At 43.4% G+C, this 16,405-nt stretch overlaps 1 protein-coding gene across 1 annotated transcript in view; it reads right to left on the bottom strand.

Moving 5' to 3' along the window:
* Positions 1–16,405, bottom strand: part of Rab3c (RAB3C, member RAS oncogene family) — a 175,521-nt gene that overhangs the window by 16,351 nt on the left and 142,765 nt on the right. Inside the window, exon 4 of the mRNA XM_050160459.1 lies at positions 3,941–4,065. Within this exon, the coding sequence (XP_050016416.1) occupies positions 3,941–4,065 (125 nt within the window). The remainder of the gene's footprint in view (positions 1–3,940; positions 4,066–16,405) is intronic.

Genomic DNA, 16,405 nt, shown 5'->3' with positions numbered 1-16,405 from the left:
AAAATGCAAAGCCTTTTATATGTTGTTACAGGTTGCACTGTAGTAGAGTAAATGCTTGGAAGTGCATGGGGAGAATGTCAGTCTGAGGATCACGTTCAGCTCGGGCAGGGATTCACCCTCTTCAAACACTCCCACCAGGGAAGTTAGCATGGTAAGAATAAAAATACTGATATATGAAAGTAACATTTTTGCTTATAATATAACTTCCTTGGTTTTAATTTTGAAAACTTGTGGGGGAAGGTATTTGCTGTTGGTGTTGATAAATTCATTCGAAACCCCAGTTCATTCAGCTGGAAGTAGAGACCTGAATCTTAATCATGGGTTCACTGCTGGGGACGTGATTTGTCTGTTTTTAGGTTGATAAAGCCTCGGAGTGAACAAGAACTTCCAAGGAAGTGTGTAGAAAGAAGTGTGGTGGGCTAGGCATGTAAGAAGCAGAGGGAAGAGGAGACCCAGGAGAGGGAACACAGCAATGGACAGAGTGACGAGATGGGAAGTGCCAGGGTTAATGATGAGGGACTACTTCTCAGGGCCAATGGAGGAAAACATCCAGGAGAAGGATGGCAGGGAAATCTTCACTGTCCACATTGCCACTTACAGGCTCTATGATGGTTGTTTCTAGAAGGTAAGGTCATCTACCAGATCAATTACCAAGTAGCCAGAATTTTATAAACACTTACTAAACGTTTGGTGACCTAAACATTAAATCAGACTTGCAAGAGCAGCCCATCCCTGAGAAATTACAAAGATCTCAGCTATAGTACAGTTTTGTCCAGACTCCACATTTGGTTGAGCAAATGATACAAAGATAAACATCAGTAATGGAGAGTTAGCCATAAACAGATAAATAAAGCTGGTGTTTTGAATCACCTGCCAATATGTGGTAATAACCTTAAAAATGCCTAATCTCCAGGAAATAGAATTTTATATATATTGCTAATATTTTAAAAATATAATCCCTTAAAAGCTTGCTATTTAGATTAAGGGAATTATTAGTTTTTAGAATTATCTCTCTGGATTGTTTGTAGAGGGTGTGTAGTGATGAGGAGAATGAACCACTCACGAGGTAAATGATTCTCCAAGAAGGTACATTTGCAGGTTGCTATGACAACTGCTGAGTTTTATTGACTGAAGAGCCAAAAAAAAAAAAAAATCAATTAGAGACTATTGGAAGAATTTGCACAGGAGCATAAAATCCATCTGTCTCACAATTTGAGAAACTTTCCCACATCTGTGCAGTGATTACAGGGTGTGTGTGTGTGTGTGTGTGTGTGTGTGTGTGTGTGTGTGTGTGAAACGCAATTAATAAAAACTCAGGGTCAGAAATTGGGGTTCAACATGAAAATCTGAAAAGCAAAACAGCCAGCCACTGACTCTTACCTCGATCTCAGTCTTAAATGGTGACCCTGCCTCCTGGAATCTCCGAAGGAGACTGTGTTGAGAGCTGTCTCCTCACATTTTATAATTTTCTCTAGGGCTGGGATTAAAGGCATGTACCACCAGTTTCTATGGCAACTAGTGTGGCTACTGGGGAGAAAGGTGCGTGTCACTGTGGGGACTGGGATTAAAGGTGTGTGTTACCATAACCTGGTCTGTAATGCTGGCCAGTGGGACTGTTTTACTCTCAGATCTTCAGGCAGTGTTTATTTATTAAAAGACAATTGAAATGTGTGATGTGTGTGTGTGCTACTGCAAGTATCTCCGGAAGTACTTCTGTCATTCTAACATCTTTTCCATACCCGATTTTCCCCACAGCCAAGTGGTTTATTAGATGGAAAAACAAAGTTTTTGACAATGCCGTTGAGTAGCTCTCGATGTTACTCTATTTTTCCTGGAGCCAAATAGTTTTGAACTTTATTTATAAAGACAGCCTGCTTCTGCGGAGTACTTCCTTCCCCCAGGCAGATGTCTAGCTAGATGATAAGTATAGGGCAAGCAAACAGAGCTTAAGGTAGCCACACGGGAATTCCCTCTCAGAGTCCCTATCCCTTTTACATAGAAGACACTCTCATGTCCACTCCTAACCTCCTGAGGTAGTAGGAAAAGTTACCAAGTTTGTAAGACTCTCAAACACTGGTGGCATGTGGAGAGGTCCTAGGACAGAGAATGTAGAGGCTATGAGCATTTATAGCAAGGTTAAATATCAGCCTAGTGATGTTTTCATAGCCGGTTGCAGGGAAGTCTCATGGACAGAATCCTGTAGTCATCTGGTGACTGCCTTCAGTGGAATGAGCTCATTGATCTCACAAGGAAATCATAAAGCTTGGAGAATGGACTCTGCTCAGCTATTGAGATCTCCCAGTGGTAGACTGTGCTTCCACAGTCCACGCTTCCAATAATAGGGCAAAGCTCAGATCGTCCTTGACATGGCTGTGGTCTTCAAATTTCGTCTGACTTATTACTGGGGTCAACTATGAGCTGAGGCCATCATTACTAATGAGGCAAAGCGGTGAGAGGCAGAGGAAAGTGACTGTGTCATCTGGTGTCAAGGTGCTTTGTGACCTCTTGGTCATCTTCTCTCTATGTATGTGCACACTAGGTAGCAGGACTGGGATTGGCCCCGAATCAATTCGCTTGCTCACGCCAGGCAACTTTCCTGTTCACTGTCCTCTCAGCTTAACTTCCTTCACTGTTGTCTGTGCTCCTCTGTGGCTCTTACTCACAAAGACTCATCTGCTTTTACTGGCTTTAATTTTTTTTCTTCTTCTCTAGGGATCCTTCCAAATGAGTCTTGCTTTTTAACCCACCTTCTCTACCAATTGCTTCTTCCAAGTGGCACTGCCTAGCCCCACCCACCCTCTCCGTAGGTGTCTTCTCTGCTTGCTTATCCCCTACCTCCTGTCCCACTCCTGGTCCCACACCTCCACCTAGCAGTGTTCTCTGTCTACCTGTTCTTTCCCACTTTGCCCTGTGGCTTTCCTCTTGTCTCTGCCTTCTAGATCATCGATACCTCTTTGACCTGTTCTGGTTTCCTTGTTAGTTTCACTGTATGTACCTTTAATCTTGCCATGCGATCCTACATTATCATTATTATTTGCATCCTCTCTGGTGTCTGACACAATAGGAGACAAAGAATAGGTGTTGAGTACATATGTCTTGAATCAATCAGCTGCAAATCTCTCTTGAAATTCTACCCGACTCTCTGGCAATTTTCTCTTCTGGTGTGTTTTGTGTTTCAAATGGCCATTTCTAAAGCTCTGTCGTATCTTCTAATGGGATATTATCTCTAAAGGTTCTGGTAAGTGGGGATAGGTTATGATATGCACCTTCAAGAGATGATACTGACTTCTAAATATTTTTTTTTTTTTTTGGATTTTTTGAGACAGGGTTTCTCTGTAGCTTTTGGTTCCTGTCCTGGAACTAGCTCTTGTAGACCAGGCTGGCCTCGAACTCACAGAGATCCGCCTGCCTCTGCCTCCCCAGTGCTGGGATTAAAGGTGTGTGCCACCACCGCCCGACTCTCTAAATCGTTTTTAAACAGTACCATGGCTCATCATTGAAGTCTTGAAGCCCAGAATCTAGGACTGAACCTATTCTTTGCTATTACTCTACTTAACAGGAACTTGAGAACAATAATGATCACAATAAAGTACTCAAGTCAATGCAAAATGTTGTGTGTGGCTTAAAACAAAACAAAATGAAGAAATAGGAAAGGTAGACCTGTAATTCTCATGAAAGAAGAATTAGAGGGTTTTTCTCTTTTATTTTGAGCTAAGACCAAAGTTCTTGTTAATCACTTTTGTTTCTAATTGTGCTTGAATTTGACCAAAGCTACAGATAAGGAGAGGAAATGTACTTGTGACTTACACGGGTCTTGTTGTTTTTCAAGGTCTCTTGACAAACTTTTCAGACACACACACACACTCACTCACTCACACACTCCTATGACTGTTCAGTGTGTCAATTATGAAGCTTTCTTTTTTTTTCAGTTGTGTCTTACCAAGCTGTTCTCCTAAATGCTGGCCTCTCTCAGTGGAGATGATCCGTTCATCTTCCATGTCACATTTGTTTCCAACCAGGATAACCTGTGCATTATCCCATGAGTATGTTTTGATCTGAGTTGACCTAAAAGAAAAAAAAATAACAAGTGCAAAACTGAGCAGAGGGAAATAGAAAAGCAAAAATTGAGGAAGAAATCCTAGAGAGAGCACGATCATAGTAAAGACAAAGCCTTGATACTTGCCATTTAGAATTAATTATTTCAGTAGAGATGTGCTCCTTGGATTCTTACAAGGAATTGATTGACTCTGAAATCCAAGCTAGATGTGTGGCTCAGTGGCAGAGGATACGAGACTATAGTATGTGCCAAACTTTGTGCTTGACCCTAGCACAGGAGAAAGTCAGTCAAGGCAGCAGGTGTTATAGTAAGGTCTATTGTATCTAATGAGATCAGCACCACCATATCCTTTTCTCATGGATCCTCATCGGCTTATGTAGTAGCTGTAAGGCTAAGCTGGCAAAAGGTCTTCCTAGTTTTAGCAGTGAAAATTTGTTGTTTCCAGAACCTTCTCAGTCCCAGGCGCACTGAGGTGGTTGGTTCCTCTGTCTATAGACTGCTGCCCCGGTGACAAACACACATACAAGGGAAAATGTAAACATCACTTTCCTCATTCACACATCCACAAGGAGCAAAGGAAACCAGGGATTTGGAAATAAAGGGAATGATAATTTAAGAATCACAGTACTGTTGTACTAACACCTCACAGGTATGAGAAACATGTCCACATTACTAAAAAATAACAAGATATTGGGCTGGCCTTTTTACTTGCTATGAATAGACTTCTAGAACTCAGATCAGGCCCCTAGATCATGATACAAGCAACAGCTAGCTGGATTAGAAACTTAGCTAATAGTTGTGGCAGTTGTCATTTGCAGCATGGTAAATCTAAGTGCTTTGTGTACACCCTATTCACTTAATTCATAGATTAACTTAAAGGGAGGCTGTTGTATTCATTCACAGTGGAGGAAGATGAGGTACAGAGAGGTTAAATAATTTCTTAGATCACACGGCTTGTAAAATCGGAGAGCTGGGAAGCCTACCCAATTGGCATGTTTCTCAGTCTTGGGCCCCTACCATGTCTTTGTTTCCTGCTATACATTAACACTTTGAGAAGTAAAGTTCCAGAGAAGAAGTCTAGAGGAGAGGAAACCATGCTCTTTAATGTTCTTCCTTTCTACTCGGTGAGGAGAGCAGGACGGTCTTTGTGGGATTCTCTATCGCCAGTGGTTGACCAGGGGAAGGACACTAGAATCCCGAAAAGCTAAACAAATGACAAAACTCTGAAAGGCTGGATCTGAGAAGTGCCAGGAGAGCTCCGGTGGTTCTGCTGACAACTGTCAAGTCCTTCAGGATTACTGAATAGAAAAGAGAGCTGAGCTGCTCTCAACTGGAGGAGAGAAGAGAAGGCAGAGAGCTGTCAGCTGCAGCGAGGGGGCTTTCAGTGAGAACCCATGTTTCTCCCTCCTGGGAAAAAAGGAAAAGGGAGATAAGGTTTTATGTCAGAATTCTTCTGGTCCAAGCCCAAGTTTTCGAGTGACATTAATACAATTTTGATCCCACTTGGATACTGCGGAAGCATAGTATGGTTTACCAGAAAAATCCAGGGGAAATGACCATTCTAATTCTGACAAGTTAAAAGAATGTGCCCATTGTGGTTTGAATAAGAATGGCCCCCACAGGTGTGTGCATATATTTGAATACTTATTAGTGTCACCAGGGAGTGGCACTATTTGAGGATTAGAAGGATCCAGAATGTAGCCTTGTTGGAGGAAGTGTGTTACTGTGGTTCGACTTCAAGGTTTCAAAAGCACATACCAGGCCCAGCTCGCTCGCTCACTCTCTCTCTCTCTCTCTCTCTCTCTCTCTCTCTCTCTCTCTCTCTCTCTCTCTCTCTCTCTCTCTCTCTCTCTCTGCCTGTGGATCAGGACCATAGGTCTCGGCTACTGCTCCAGCGCCCTGTGTGCTGCCATCCTCTTGCTATGATGATAATGAACTAAACCTCTGAAATGGTAAGCAAGTCCCTGGTTAAATGTTTTCTTTTGTAACTACTGCATGGTGTCTCTTCACAGCAATAGAACAGTGACTAAGACATCCGTGTGAATGATGAAATGAATGCACTGGCAATGCTGAAGCGTGAACGGGCAGCCCGCATTATGGCAGTTCTGTTGAATCTTGTTCTAAGTTGATGAGGACGTCAGACCGGGTCTCTTCCTCAAGAGGGCACCAGACCTCATTACAGACGGTTGTGAGCTACCATGTGGTTGCTGGGAACCAAACTCAGGACCTTTGGAAGAACAGGCAGTGCTCTTAACTGCTGACCCATCTCTCCAGCCCCAAGACAACCATATACTAGGTAAATATAAACATAAGCCCTAAAATCCTATTTTTTCCACTATATTATGCACAGAAAACTTGAAAATTGACAAACTCATCATGAAAAATTAAATTCCAAACTCATCATTAAAAATCCCAGATATCTGAATGTGTATAACTCAGGTACTAATGTAATTGTCCAGGCAAGGAAGTTAAAGGACCACTTGCGCATATAGCGTCTTTTATTTAAACTGGTGGTTAAGAGCAGGCTCCTGTCACAAAGATATCTTGGAGACGGAGCTCAGGGATGTAACGTTTATAAAAAAAAAAAGTACTATCTAAAACATCACAATGACATCACTGTGAGGAGTAGGTAGGGAACCTGGTAACTTCCGTTTTGATTATACAGTCAACAGACAGTTATATATCTGGGTCATAGTCAGGACCATGGGAGTCCCGGAAGTGTTGCCAAGTGGATGTGGCTGTCCAGGGTGTTATGGGCTGAAAGGTTAACAGATAGGAAATGGAACGAGGTGAAGGTCTGGACAAGATGGCATCACCTCAGTCATGTCACTAATATACTTTAGCCAAGAAAGTTCACATTTTCATGCAGAGGACCTAAAATCTGACCAATTTCCTTAGGTATTTTTTTTAAATATTTATCTCTCTGTATTTATGTCTTGCACACCAAGTGTGAGCTAATTCTTGGGAAATCTCAAGCTTGAGTTTTCACCTTAATGGAGCATGTTCTAATCCCAATAGTAAGAAATCAGACACTGAAGGGTACTTGGGGCTCATAGGAGCCTGTCAGAGTTGTGTCCATAAAGGGAAGGGATTAGTACTAGGACAGTCAATGACATGGCTTAGTTTGATGGGAATCAATGCCTACTTAAGGACCTATAGTGGCTCTCTGCCTTCCGCCAACTTATCCCACAATGTGAACCAAATGAATCGGGTGTTACTCCTGTGCCTTGAGCACCCTCTGCCACGGCGTGAACTGCACAAATTCAGCTGAGGCTGACAGCTTGACTAGGCCACGAAGGTACTGAGCTCGGTACCCACTGCAGTTCTTTACCCAGTGAATAGATGATTGTTTCTATAGTGAAACACACTAGGGTACCCTCCTTCTGCTACTGAGTCTCCTGCTGAAACACAGGATACTACCACTATAGATCACCCATTTGTATACACCCGGACATTTCTTAATTTGTAATAATGCTAACAATGTGCTAAAAGAAGAGTATGTTTTATCAGAACTCTCTTCCTTCCTACTGATTGCCTGTAATAAATATTTGAAGTTTTGTGTGCTCTAACAACACCAAAAAGTAATGTGGAATGAGTATTTTCTATAATTATCCTATAATTTGAATGGATAATTCATTTTAAAATACAGGGATTTAAAACTTAAAAGCCCACGGATGCTATCAAAGCAAAGTGAAAATTGTCATCTGTGGCATCTGTGCCAAGGAGAGCAAAAGTTTGATAAGCCCTCAGAATTGGGTGCGTTTATGCCTGCTGCCAGGGTTGTGAATGTGCCACGTTTGCCTTAGGCTTTGGTTACTCTGGCTTCTTATCACCAGTGTCAGGGGGCAGCTTTGGGTGAGGCAAGCGTGATTAGAACAACATCTGCTTCTTAAATCCCACTCAACTCATCCATCTTGGTTCCTATAATTTAAATGATAATTAGAGATTTTCATTAAAGAACTGTACACTTTGTTTTTAGTTCCTGTTTGCAGGCTGAGGTCCTACACAAGCGATTTTTCTTGGGTGTATTTCTGAGGTTGGAATTGCGGGGCATGCACCCACTAAGTACACACACTACTCCTGAGCCACACCCCAGCTTCAAAATAAGTCAATTTTTAACTGGGAGTAAATAACCTTCCTCTAACATGTCTACTAAGGCAATGCACAATTTTGTTGAATAAATCTTCATTTTTGTGTGTGTATGTAATATTTATATAACATTTGTGACTTGCTTGTTTGCTGCATTTTGCAAGACTTCTTATTTGTGGGATGAATTTCTCATTATCTAATTAGAAGAACCGTGCGGCTTCTTTGTTGGGAAGACGCGCATTTAAAGAGAATATCTGTCACCAAGTAATACCCACGTGAAAAGATGATTTATTTCTGAATCACTGCAAACATTCCCTGGGGATTTGCTGTTAATCTCAGCAAGATTAATGGAATCAGAAACCAGTGCCAGTCTCCACGGTTACTCTTCCAAGTTCAGTTAACTCAGACCTCACCAGCACCGGATGAAGCTACTAGAACAATCACTATTTAGTTGCCATTTAGTCAAAACAAAACAAAAGCCCCGCAGACCTTCCTTCAACACATTTGTGTGACACTAGTTGGTGGGACATACTTTCTTCCTTTCATGTCTTAGCAAAGGTGAAAAAAGAGCTTCTACAAAGGTCGTAGGGAGCACGCAGAGAGCAGAGTCTTTAATGGTTTATAGCATTTTACACACAAGTAAACTGCAGAGAATGAGATAATTTACATTTGAAGAGCTGTAAACAGCCAGATTCCTGCAGTATTTCTTCTTCTATACTGTTCTGCGCATGTCAGTGATGTCCTGGGAACTCAGCCCTTCTCATAAAGAATAACAGTTCCTGCTAGGCAAGCTGCTCTCAACAGTAGCCTACGATAGGTACCTCAGCAACTAAAAGCAGTGGCTTCCTATGGGTCCAATTTGAGCTGTAAGCTGGAAAGGGTCATGGTTTGGTGGCATGGTTCCAAATGATGAACTCTGGGGAAGAGCCTACATCCTTTGAGCTTAATCGATAGACTAATCCCTTGGCTCCTAATATGATTCTGTTGTTGGGGACTGTGAAAAGTAGGAGGAGGGACCTCCTTTCTCCAAGGAGGGCCCTGGGGTGTGCCTCTGAAGTTGTGGCTTGTTTCAAAGGTCTTCCTCATCCTATCATTCACCTTCTTTGGTTCCTGGCCACCATAAGGTGAACGCTGTCCCCTGCCTTGAGCTCTTTCCGTGTTGGGCAGAAAAGCAATGGGTCAGAGGAATATGAATGAAGACACGGAACTGTGCGAGAAAGTGAACCCTCTTTCCCCTTAAGGTATGTGTATCAGGTGTTTTGGCACAGCCCTGAGCATTCCAACTCGTGTGTCCACTTTCACTCAACAGCTCTCTGCTGCCTCAGGCGACTCTCCAGCCTTCCCTCTGGTTATCTCCTAGGAGCACACTAATGTATTTCCGTTTCCCCACCCTCGCAGCATCTTCAGCAACTGAGGACTATCACCATTTGGGGAAGTTTCAGGTTTGTGATGCTTAAAATCAACAAGAGACCAAGAGCCCATTTAAGACCAAACATGGATGGCAAGCGGAGAGTCAGATACAGGGTGTTTAGTAGCAGACCTTCTCGGTACTCGGTCCTTTTTCCCAGGACCCATATTTTAGTGCTTGCTGGTTGACTTCCAGCTGCCTGTATCTGCTTCTCCTTACTTTACAGCTTTCTATAAAGCAATGTAACAGCATTTGGCCCAGGAGGGAAGGCCAAAAATAACAAAGAAATAACACACCCAGCAGCAGACCTCCGCCAAAACCTGGTAGGAACTGCTGTATAAATACCCAAACTCCCTTGCTCCCCGCCTTGCTACTGCTCCGATACCCGAATTTGTAAACAGGAAAAGCTCTAGGCACCCATAACAATGACTGGCGTGAAAATACACCGTTTGTTGGCCTCATCTCTTCCACAGCTCCCTTCCTTAACACTCAGGGCTTTGTTACACTTTCCAAATAGAGTAACTTCATTCACTTCTCTCTCAGAGCCTAATTCTGGGAAAATCCTATGAAGACACATTGAGAGTGTTTCTTCTGGAAAGGGGCACCAAGTTCCAAGGTGTTCTGCAGGTGGCAGTGCAGCTAGTAGGGTTTGAACATGAGGTATAAGTGTCCCCCATAAGTGTTAAGGGTTAGTCACATGCTGCAGTGGCTTGAATGAGAGGTCCCCCATAGTGGAGCATTTGAATACCCGATCCCCAGTTGGTGAGGGAGGGTCAGGACGTCTGGTCTTGTTAGAGGAAGTGTGACACTGGGGGGTGGGCTCTGAGTTTTCAAAAGCCTCAGACCATCCCCCGCTTGTCCCGTCTCTGCCTGCTGTTTGTGGAGATGTGAACTCTCTGGCTTTCTTCTCACCATGCCTGCCTGCTGCCCCTCTTCCCTAATTGATAGCGATGGACTCTTGTCTCTCTGGAACCATAAGAAAACCCTCCCTTCTCTAAGTTGCTTTGGTCATGGCATTTTATGCCAGCAGTAGAAAAGGGATTACGACACCTTCTGAGGGGCTTTTGGGAAAGGACTGAATCCTGAAGACATTGACAAAGCAAGAATTAATCTACGGGTGGATTTTTTTCCCTGTCTGATGGCATTATCGGAGGTGGTGGAGACTCAGGAGACGGAACCTATTAAAGGGAATTTCACTAAGAACATGACCTGGAAAGAGAGGCCTTGCTCCCTTTTCTGTCTTTTTTTGCCTCCTGTGTTTCTGTCTCCTGCCCACCAGGATGTGACTCATGGTGCCCCCCTCCCACATACTCCCCAGGATTATGCTCATGGGCCTCGAAGCGACGGTGGCTGTGAAACTGTGGGCAGAGATGAACCCTCTTCCCTTAAATTGTTTTCTTAGGTCTGACTGATGCACCAGGCTTCAAAGTAAAGGCCATTATGACTTTCCCTTTCCCAAGGATCCAGTTTAAGATTTATCATAGAACTTACGTTTCATTAGCTTTGTGAGAAACCTGTGTGTCTTCGATGAATTTATTATCTGCCAGGCTTTCTCAATTTGGAGTCCTGGCCTCCAGCTTCTCTTCCCTGCTAGAGATCTTTACTTTCCTTCTGATTTGGGTTACTGAAAGCTGTGTCAAAGTTGTTTACCAGCTCTGCTTCAAGAGTACGTGTTGCCTTGCCTTGAGGATCAGAGGATAAGGTTTTCACCTGTTGGCCCACCTGACCATGTTGGTATATAAGCCTCTGTGGCGTTATTTAATAAAGAGCTTCTTACCAGTGACTAGAGGTCTGTGTCCCTTTGTATGTTTCAACCTCCAGCCCCTTGCCCGCAGCTCAGGAACTGTATGGTGGTGCATAGAGCGCAGACAGGCGTTGTGCGCGGCATTCAATGTCTTGCATCTTATTACCCAGATCCCCTTGGGTCTGGTGTCCTTAATGTAGGCCCATATATGCACTGGGTATCACTCACTGTGGCTGTCACTTATATACCCCCGGCTGTAGTTTACAGTTACTGTTAGAGAGCCCATCCACAGCTTCTTTATTCACCACTGTCTCTACATTCAACCAAATTTCTAGAATGCAAGAGATACTCACATGGTAACTCTGAGTTCGCGATAGAAGGAGCAAGCAAATGACAGCCAGAGTACAGCAGAAGTGCCTAAGAAGTTTTGCACTTCAAATATAAGCACAGGGCAAGCAGAGACAGAAAGGGAATTGTCTTCTGTGATGACAAGTGCCTCCTGAATCTGCTTTAGAATGCATGATGGATGGAGTTCTTTCATAGCCTATAAAACACTGTGGGGTCCATGGTCCTGGAAGGCAAATGCTGGCGCCTCTGTAGCCTGTGTGACTTTGTAGACCTGCAGGCTTTTTGTGTGACTAGCTTTGAATTCTAGTCCGAGAAGAGCCATAATTCCTTTCTTGCCCCTAACACTGTTAGGACCGCTCAGGGAGTAAATACCTTTATACTAGGGACTCATTGTGTGTGTGGACCCTGGGCTACCTCCTCCAATGCAGAGATAGAGCTAAGATTACAGATGCAAAGCGACTCAACTCAAATGATACAACCGCTCAGGGAATGGTGTGGCTCATAACACAGGCCTCCCATGAATTCTCTTCAAAACCATGCTGCCTGCTTCCACCAGGGAGGGAAGAAATTCAGATGCTGAATCTGATTATCTTTTCATAACAAAAACAGCAGCAGAATGTTTCCTGGAGGTATTCCCAAATCTCTGGCTGTGCAAAAGTGTCCTTTAGTTGTGGGTGGAAACGAGCAGAATTGGATGGACCTGCATGGTGTTGGAGCTGGTTCTCTTTAGCAGCTTTGCTGCTGAGAGATGGTCCTGAGATTCCGTTCAGGAGCTGAAGAAGTAGAACCCATGGGGTCCTGGAGCCGTAGCACAGCTGAGTCCACTTCTTTAAATCTAACTTGTGGATCTCTTCCTTAGCTCTTTCAGGATGCCTTCCCTGTCACAGGTGCTCTCACGAGTTTCGTTTGTCTGTCTTTGTTTTTCCCCTTTTGGAAGCAGAGTCTCATGTCTCCAAGAATGTCCTGAGTTCACTGTGTAGTAAAGCTAGACCTTGGCTTTCTGACCTTCGTGCTTCCACTTTGTACTGTTCGTATGCAGGACTAGGAATGAAACTAGGGCTTCCTGTAGGTTAGACAGGCACTCAATCAACTGAACTACACCCCAGCCCTCTGACCACATTTTGAGTTCCTAAAACGTACAATTCTATTTTTAAAATAGTATGCATATATGCCGGGCAGTGGTGTCACATACCTTTAATCCCAGCACTTGGGAGGCAGAGGCAGGCAGATAGATCTCTGTGAGTTCAAGGTCAGCCTGGTCTACAAGAGCTAGTTCCAGGACAGGATCCAAAACTACAGAGAAACCCTGTCTTGAAAAACCACACACACAAAAATGTATGTATAGTAGAAAAATTGAATGTTTCTCTCCTATGAGAAAATAGAGAAAACTCAGAGTAGCAAAGGTTTCCCTTCTGAGCAACAAAGAGAGAAAGGGAAATCTCTCCTAAGGTAGTATGACCAAGGAAGGTATTTGTTAGCTAGAGAAGGTCTGGCTGTTCTTTCACAATGAATAAGAGCAAAGTCATGTAACAAACAGCCTCTCCACCGACTTTCAAGATTATGGCATCCTTGGATGAATTAATGGTCATTGACAAGATGAGTTTGATTTTTCAGTTAAAGGTCAGGGCTTGCTGAAGGGGAAACTGAGATGCTTTTTGTCCCGCCCACACCCAGGCACCAGAACCTTGTCACCTTCTGCACAGTTTGTGGCTATACTCAATGTACGTTCAGTCTTATCCCAGATACGCAAGATATTAAGATGCAGCCAAGAGGTGAGAACTTCCTCTTCTTGTGGGGGAAGCAGGTCTTTTAAGGAGGAGGACTGGACTACCAATCGATTTGTATGGTTTTGCTATGGGAGCATTGGGAACGGAGAATGTTTCGAGATGCTATGTTAGTCACTGCGTTCTGCTGCTTTGACAAAATAGCCGATACGATCAACTTAGAAGATCTTAAGTCCAATTAGACAGCTTCCAGTTGCCACTAGCACAGAGCGCCCCTTACTGCACCTTTCTGCCTATCATGGCATGCTGGTAATTGTGGTTCACAGGTATTTTAGCTGAGTAGAGCTCCTTAACTGATTCCCTCTCTTGGTACCTTGTATAGTATTTTCTGAAACCATGAATCCCAGGCTACAAGAAAGAGGATTTCAGGTCAGATCCACCTGGAGCCATCTGAGTCCTTTGTCCTAAGTGTGGTGTCTTCAGCAATAAGGGGTCCCCCTAAAGTCCTGAGAGGAAACCAAGGGCTTCATAGATAATCTATATAATTTTGGTCGTCACTTGGATTACCCTGATCAGCCCTTAGAAAGGAGGCTTCTTGTGTCTGGTTCTGAAGTTTTTGTCAGTCTACGGTTCTTGTAGGGAGCATTGTTAGCCCAAGTGACTTAATGTCCTTTAGTATAATAACTCTGGTTATTATAATTTTAGGTAAATATAAAATGACATGATTCCTTGGTGCATTACCAAATAACCTTGGTGTTGTTTGTCCTTCTGTATTGACCTCCTTCTCTCCTCCACAGCTGGAGCCTCCTCCCTCTTATTCCACTTTCTGTTTTTATATCAAGGGTGTCCTTATATTTGCCATTCCACCGCCTGAGCATATGAACCCCTACATGCTCCTATTTTCCGTGGTCACTCCGTGTTGTGTGCTTACATCTGAGGATCTGGAGCTAAGACTCCAAGATGAGAGAGAACAAGCAGTCTTTGTCTTTGTGGCTCTGGTGACCTCACTCTGAGTAATCTTTTCTAGGTCCATCCACTTACCTCCACATTTCATTTTTCTTCCCAGATGAATAGTATTACATTGTGTATAAATGCCACATTTTCTTTATCCATCAGTCCACTGAAGGGCATTTAGGTTGCTTGAAAGGCATTTAGGTTGCCTGTCTAATTGGATTTAAGGCCCACTCAACAGGAGGGAAACCGTGATTGGTACTGGAAGCCTAGCCGGTTTCTGGATGCTAGTGAGGTCATGGACTTCAGAAAAGAATTTACTGCCACCGCTTTGCTAGCCCAGTATAATTCCTCACTACACTCTGAATCTTGTCCTTCTACCCACAGACAAGGGTAGCAATCACCCATTCATCAAAGAAGTTTTTCTTTACAGCCAATGGAGACCATCACAGGGAAACCACAACTGGACACCATGCCGTGATCAACGGATTGTGGGGAGCCCAGCCCCAGCAGATCATCTATATCATAGCTCCCTTGTCTGTAACAGGGAACACTCTGGAGTAGGTGGTGAAGTGATTGGAAGAGCCAGGATACTAGGAAGTTTTCTGTGAACATTCTTTTTTTTTCCGCCCAGAATGGTAGCATAAACAAGACCAGAACAATGGCAATATTGATGGATATATTAACATGGGAGGCAGAAAATGTGTAGGGTCCCATTCATAGAAAAAGAAATACAGGGAGAAGTAGCCCTTCCCATGCATGAGCACCCTGATTGGTTGCCTAATGCAGCGTTCTCAGTCTTGAAATTATATACAAGCAAACAACAAAAAATGGATTCAGCTTGTTCTACTTATATGTATTTGTGCTTATATGTGTGTGTATTTGTGTGTATGTATGTGCAACAAATATAATCACCTGTACTGCTTCACCAACTTATCAAGCTTGACGCTATCTCTGTAGGGAACATAGCAGTATAACCATAGGGCCATGTGATGCTTAGACGTCCACTCTGTTACAGTGTCTATCAAAGAGCGGCCTGCTAGTTAACATCAGCCAACATTCTGGCTTTGCCACAGGCCTTCTGAGTCAGACTCTCTAGGTGATTCTAATGCATGATAAATTTTGAGAATCAGCATTGTAGGCTGTAGATACTGAGAGCTTCTGCAGACTTGTTTCTTCATAAGTACTTGCTAGATTTAGTGTATCTGGGATAACCAAGTAAGGAACAAGACAGCAAACTCCGGAAAACAGACCAGCCTTCACAGGTATGTCCCAAGCTTTTAGCCCAATGTCTGGCAACATATTTTTTTAGTTGAAATAAAGACAGGTGGGAAAAAGAGTGGAGTGTGGGTACCAGGCTCTCCACCTAGTTTGAGTGCTGAGAAAGGACAAAAGAGTGAGGAAGACAGGAAAACAGTCAGGGAAGCAAAGAAAAATGAGCTTGGCCAACCAGTGAGATTAACTGGGGGCGGGTGACATTTCTCTGGCTCTTGGACTTTGGCAAAAGGAATTAGAAGAAGCCAGCACCAACCTCGCCTTTTCAGCAGGATATTTGCTTTTAAAATTCCTCTTATTAATTGTTTCTGAATCATAATCCTCCAGATTGTTAGACTGTCCCACCCTGCAGTAACCTTTAAAATGACAGTGGTTTGCAAATACTTGAGCAAAGAGTCTTTGTCATTGCAGAGAACTCGGGCCTCAGGAAAGAAGAAAATGTGAAAAGGCCAAGGCCAATGGATGCTATGTACCCTTGACTGCAGGGAGTAATTGCTATTCAGCCCTTCATATTTCCCATCAAATGATGTAGTCTGGAAAGGTGCCTTCACCTGCCAAATGATCTTCACCGCCCTAATATCCATTCTTGATGCATGCACTTGCTCTTCTCCCATTGCTTCAGAAGAAGCTGTCTGACATTATTGCTAGTGGGCCATGGAAATTAGCAATTATTCTATCTCAAGTCAAAACAAAGCAAACAAAACAAAAATAAAGTCATTTCTAGGGACTAAAAACCACATGTGGAGATTGTTCAGCGACGTCTCCATCAGTAGGAGCACTTTGGTTTCCTGTTCAGCGTTTCATGGATG

Source organism: Alexandromys fortis, unplaced genomic scaffold, assembly GCF_014885135.2.
Source record: "Alexandromys fortis isolate MF-2015 unplaced genomic scaffold, M_Fortis_MF-2015_v1.1 scaffold_76, whole genome shotgun sequence".
Classification (NCBI taxonomy): domain Eukaryota; kingdom Metazoa; phylum Chordata; class Mammalia; order Rodentia; family Cricetidae; genus Alexandromys; species Alexandromys fortis.
The sequence above is the reverse complement of the archived record's forward strand: the minus strand, read 5'-3'. Positions and strand labels throughout refer to the sequence as shown.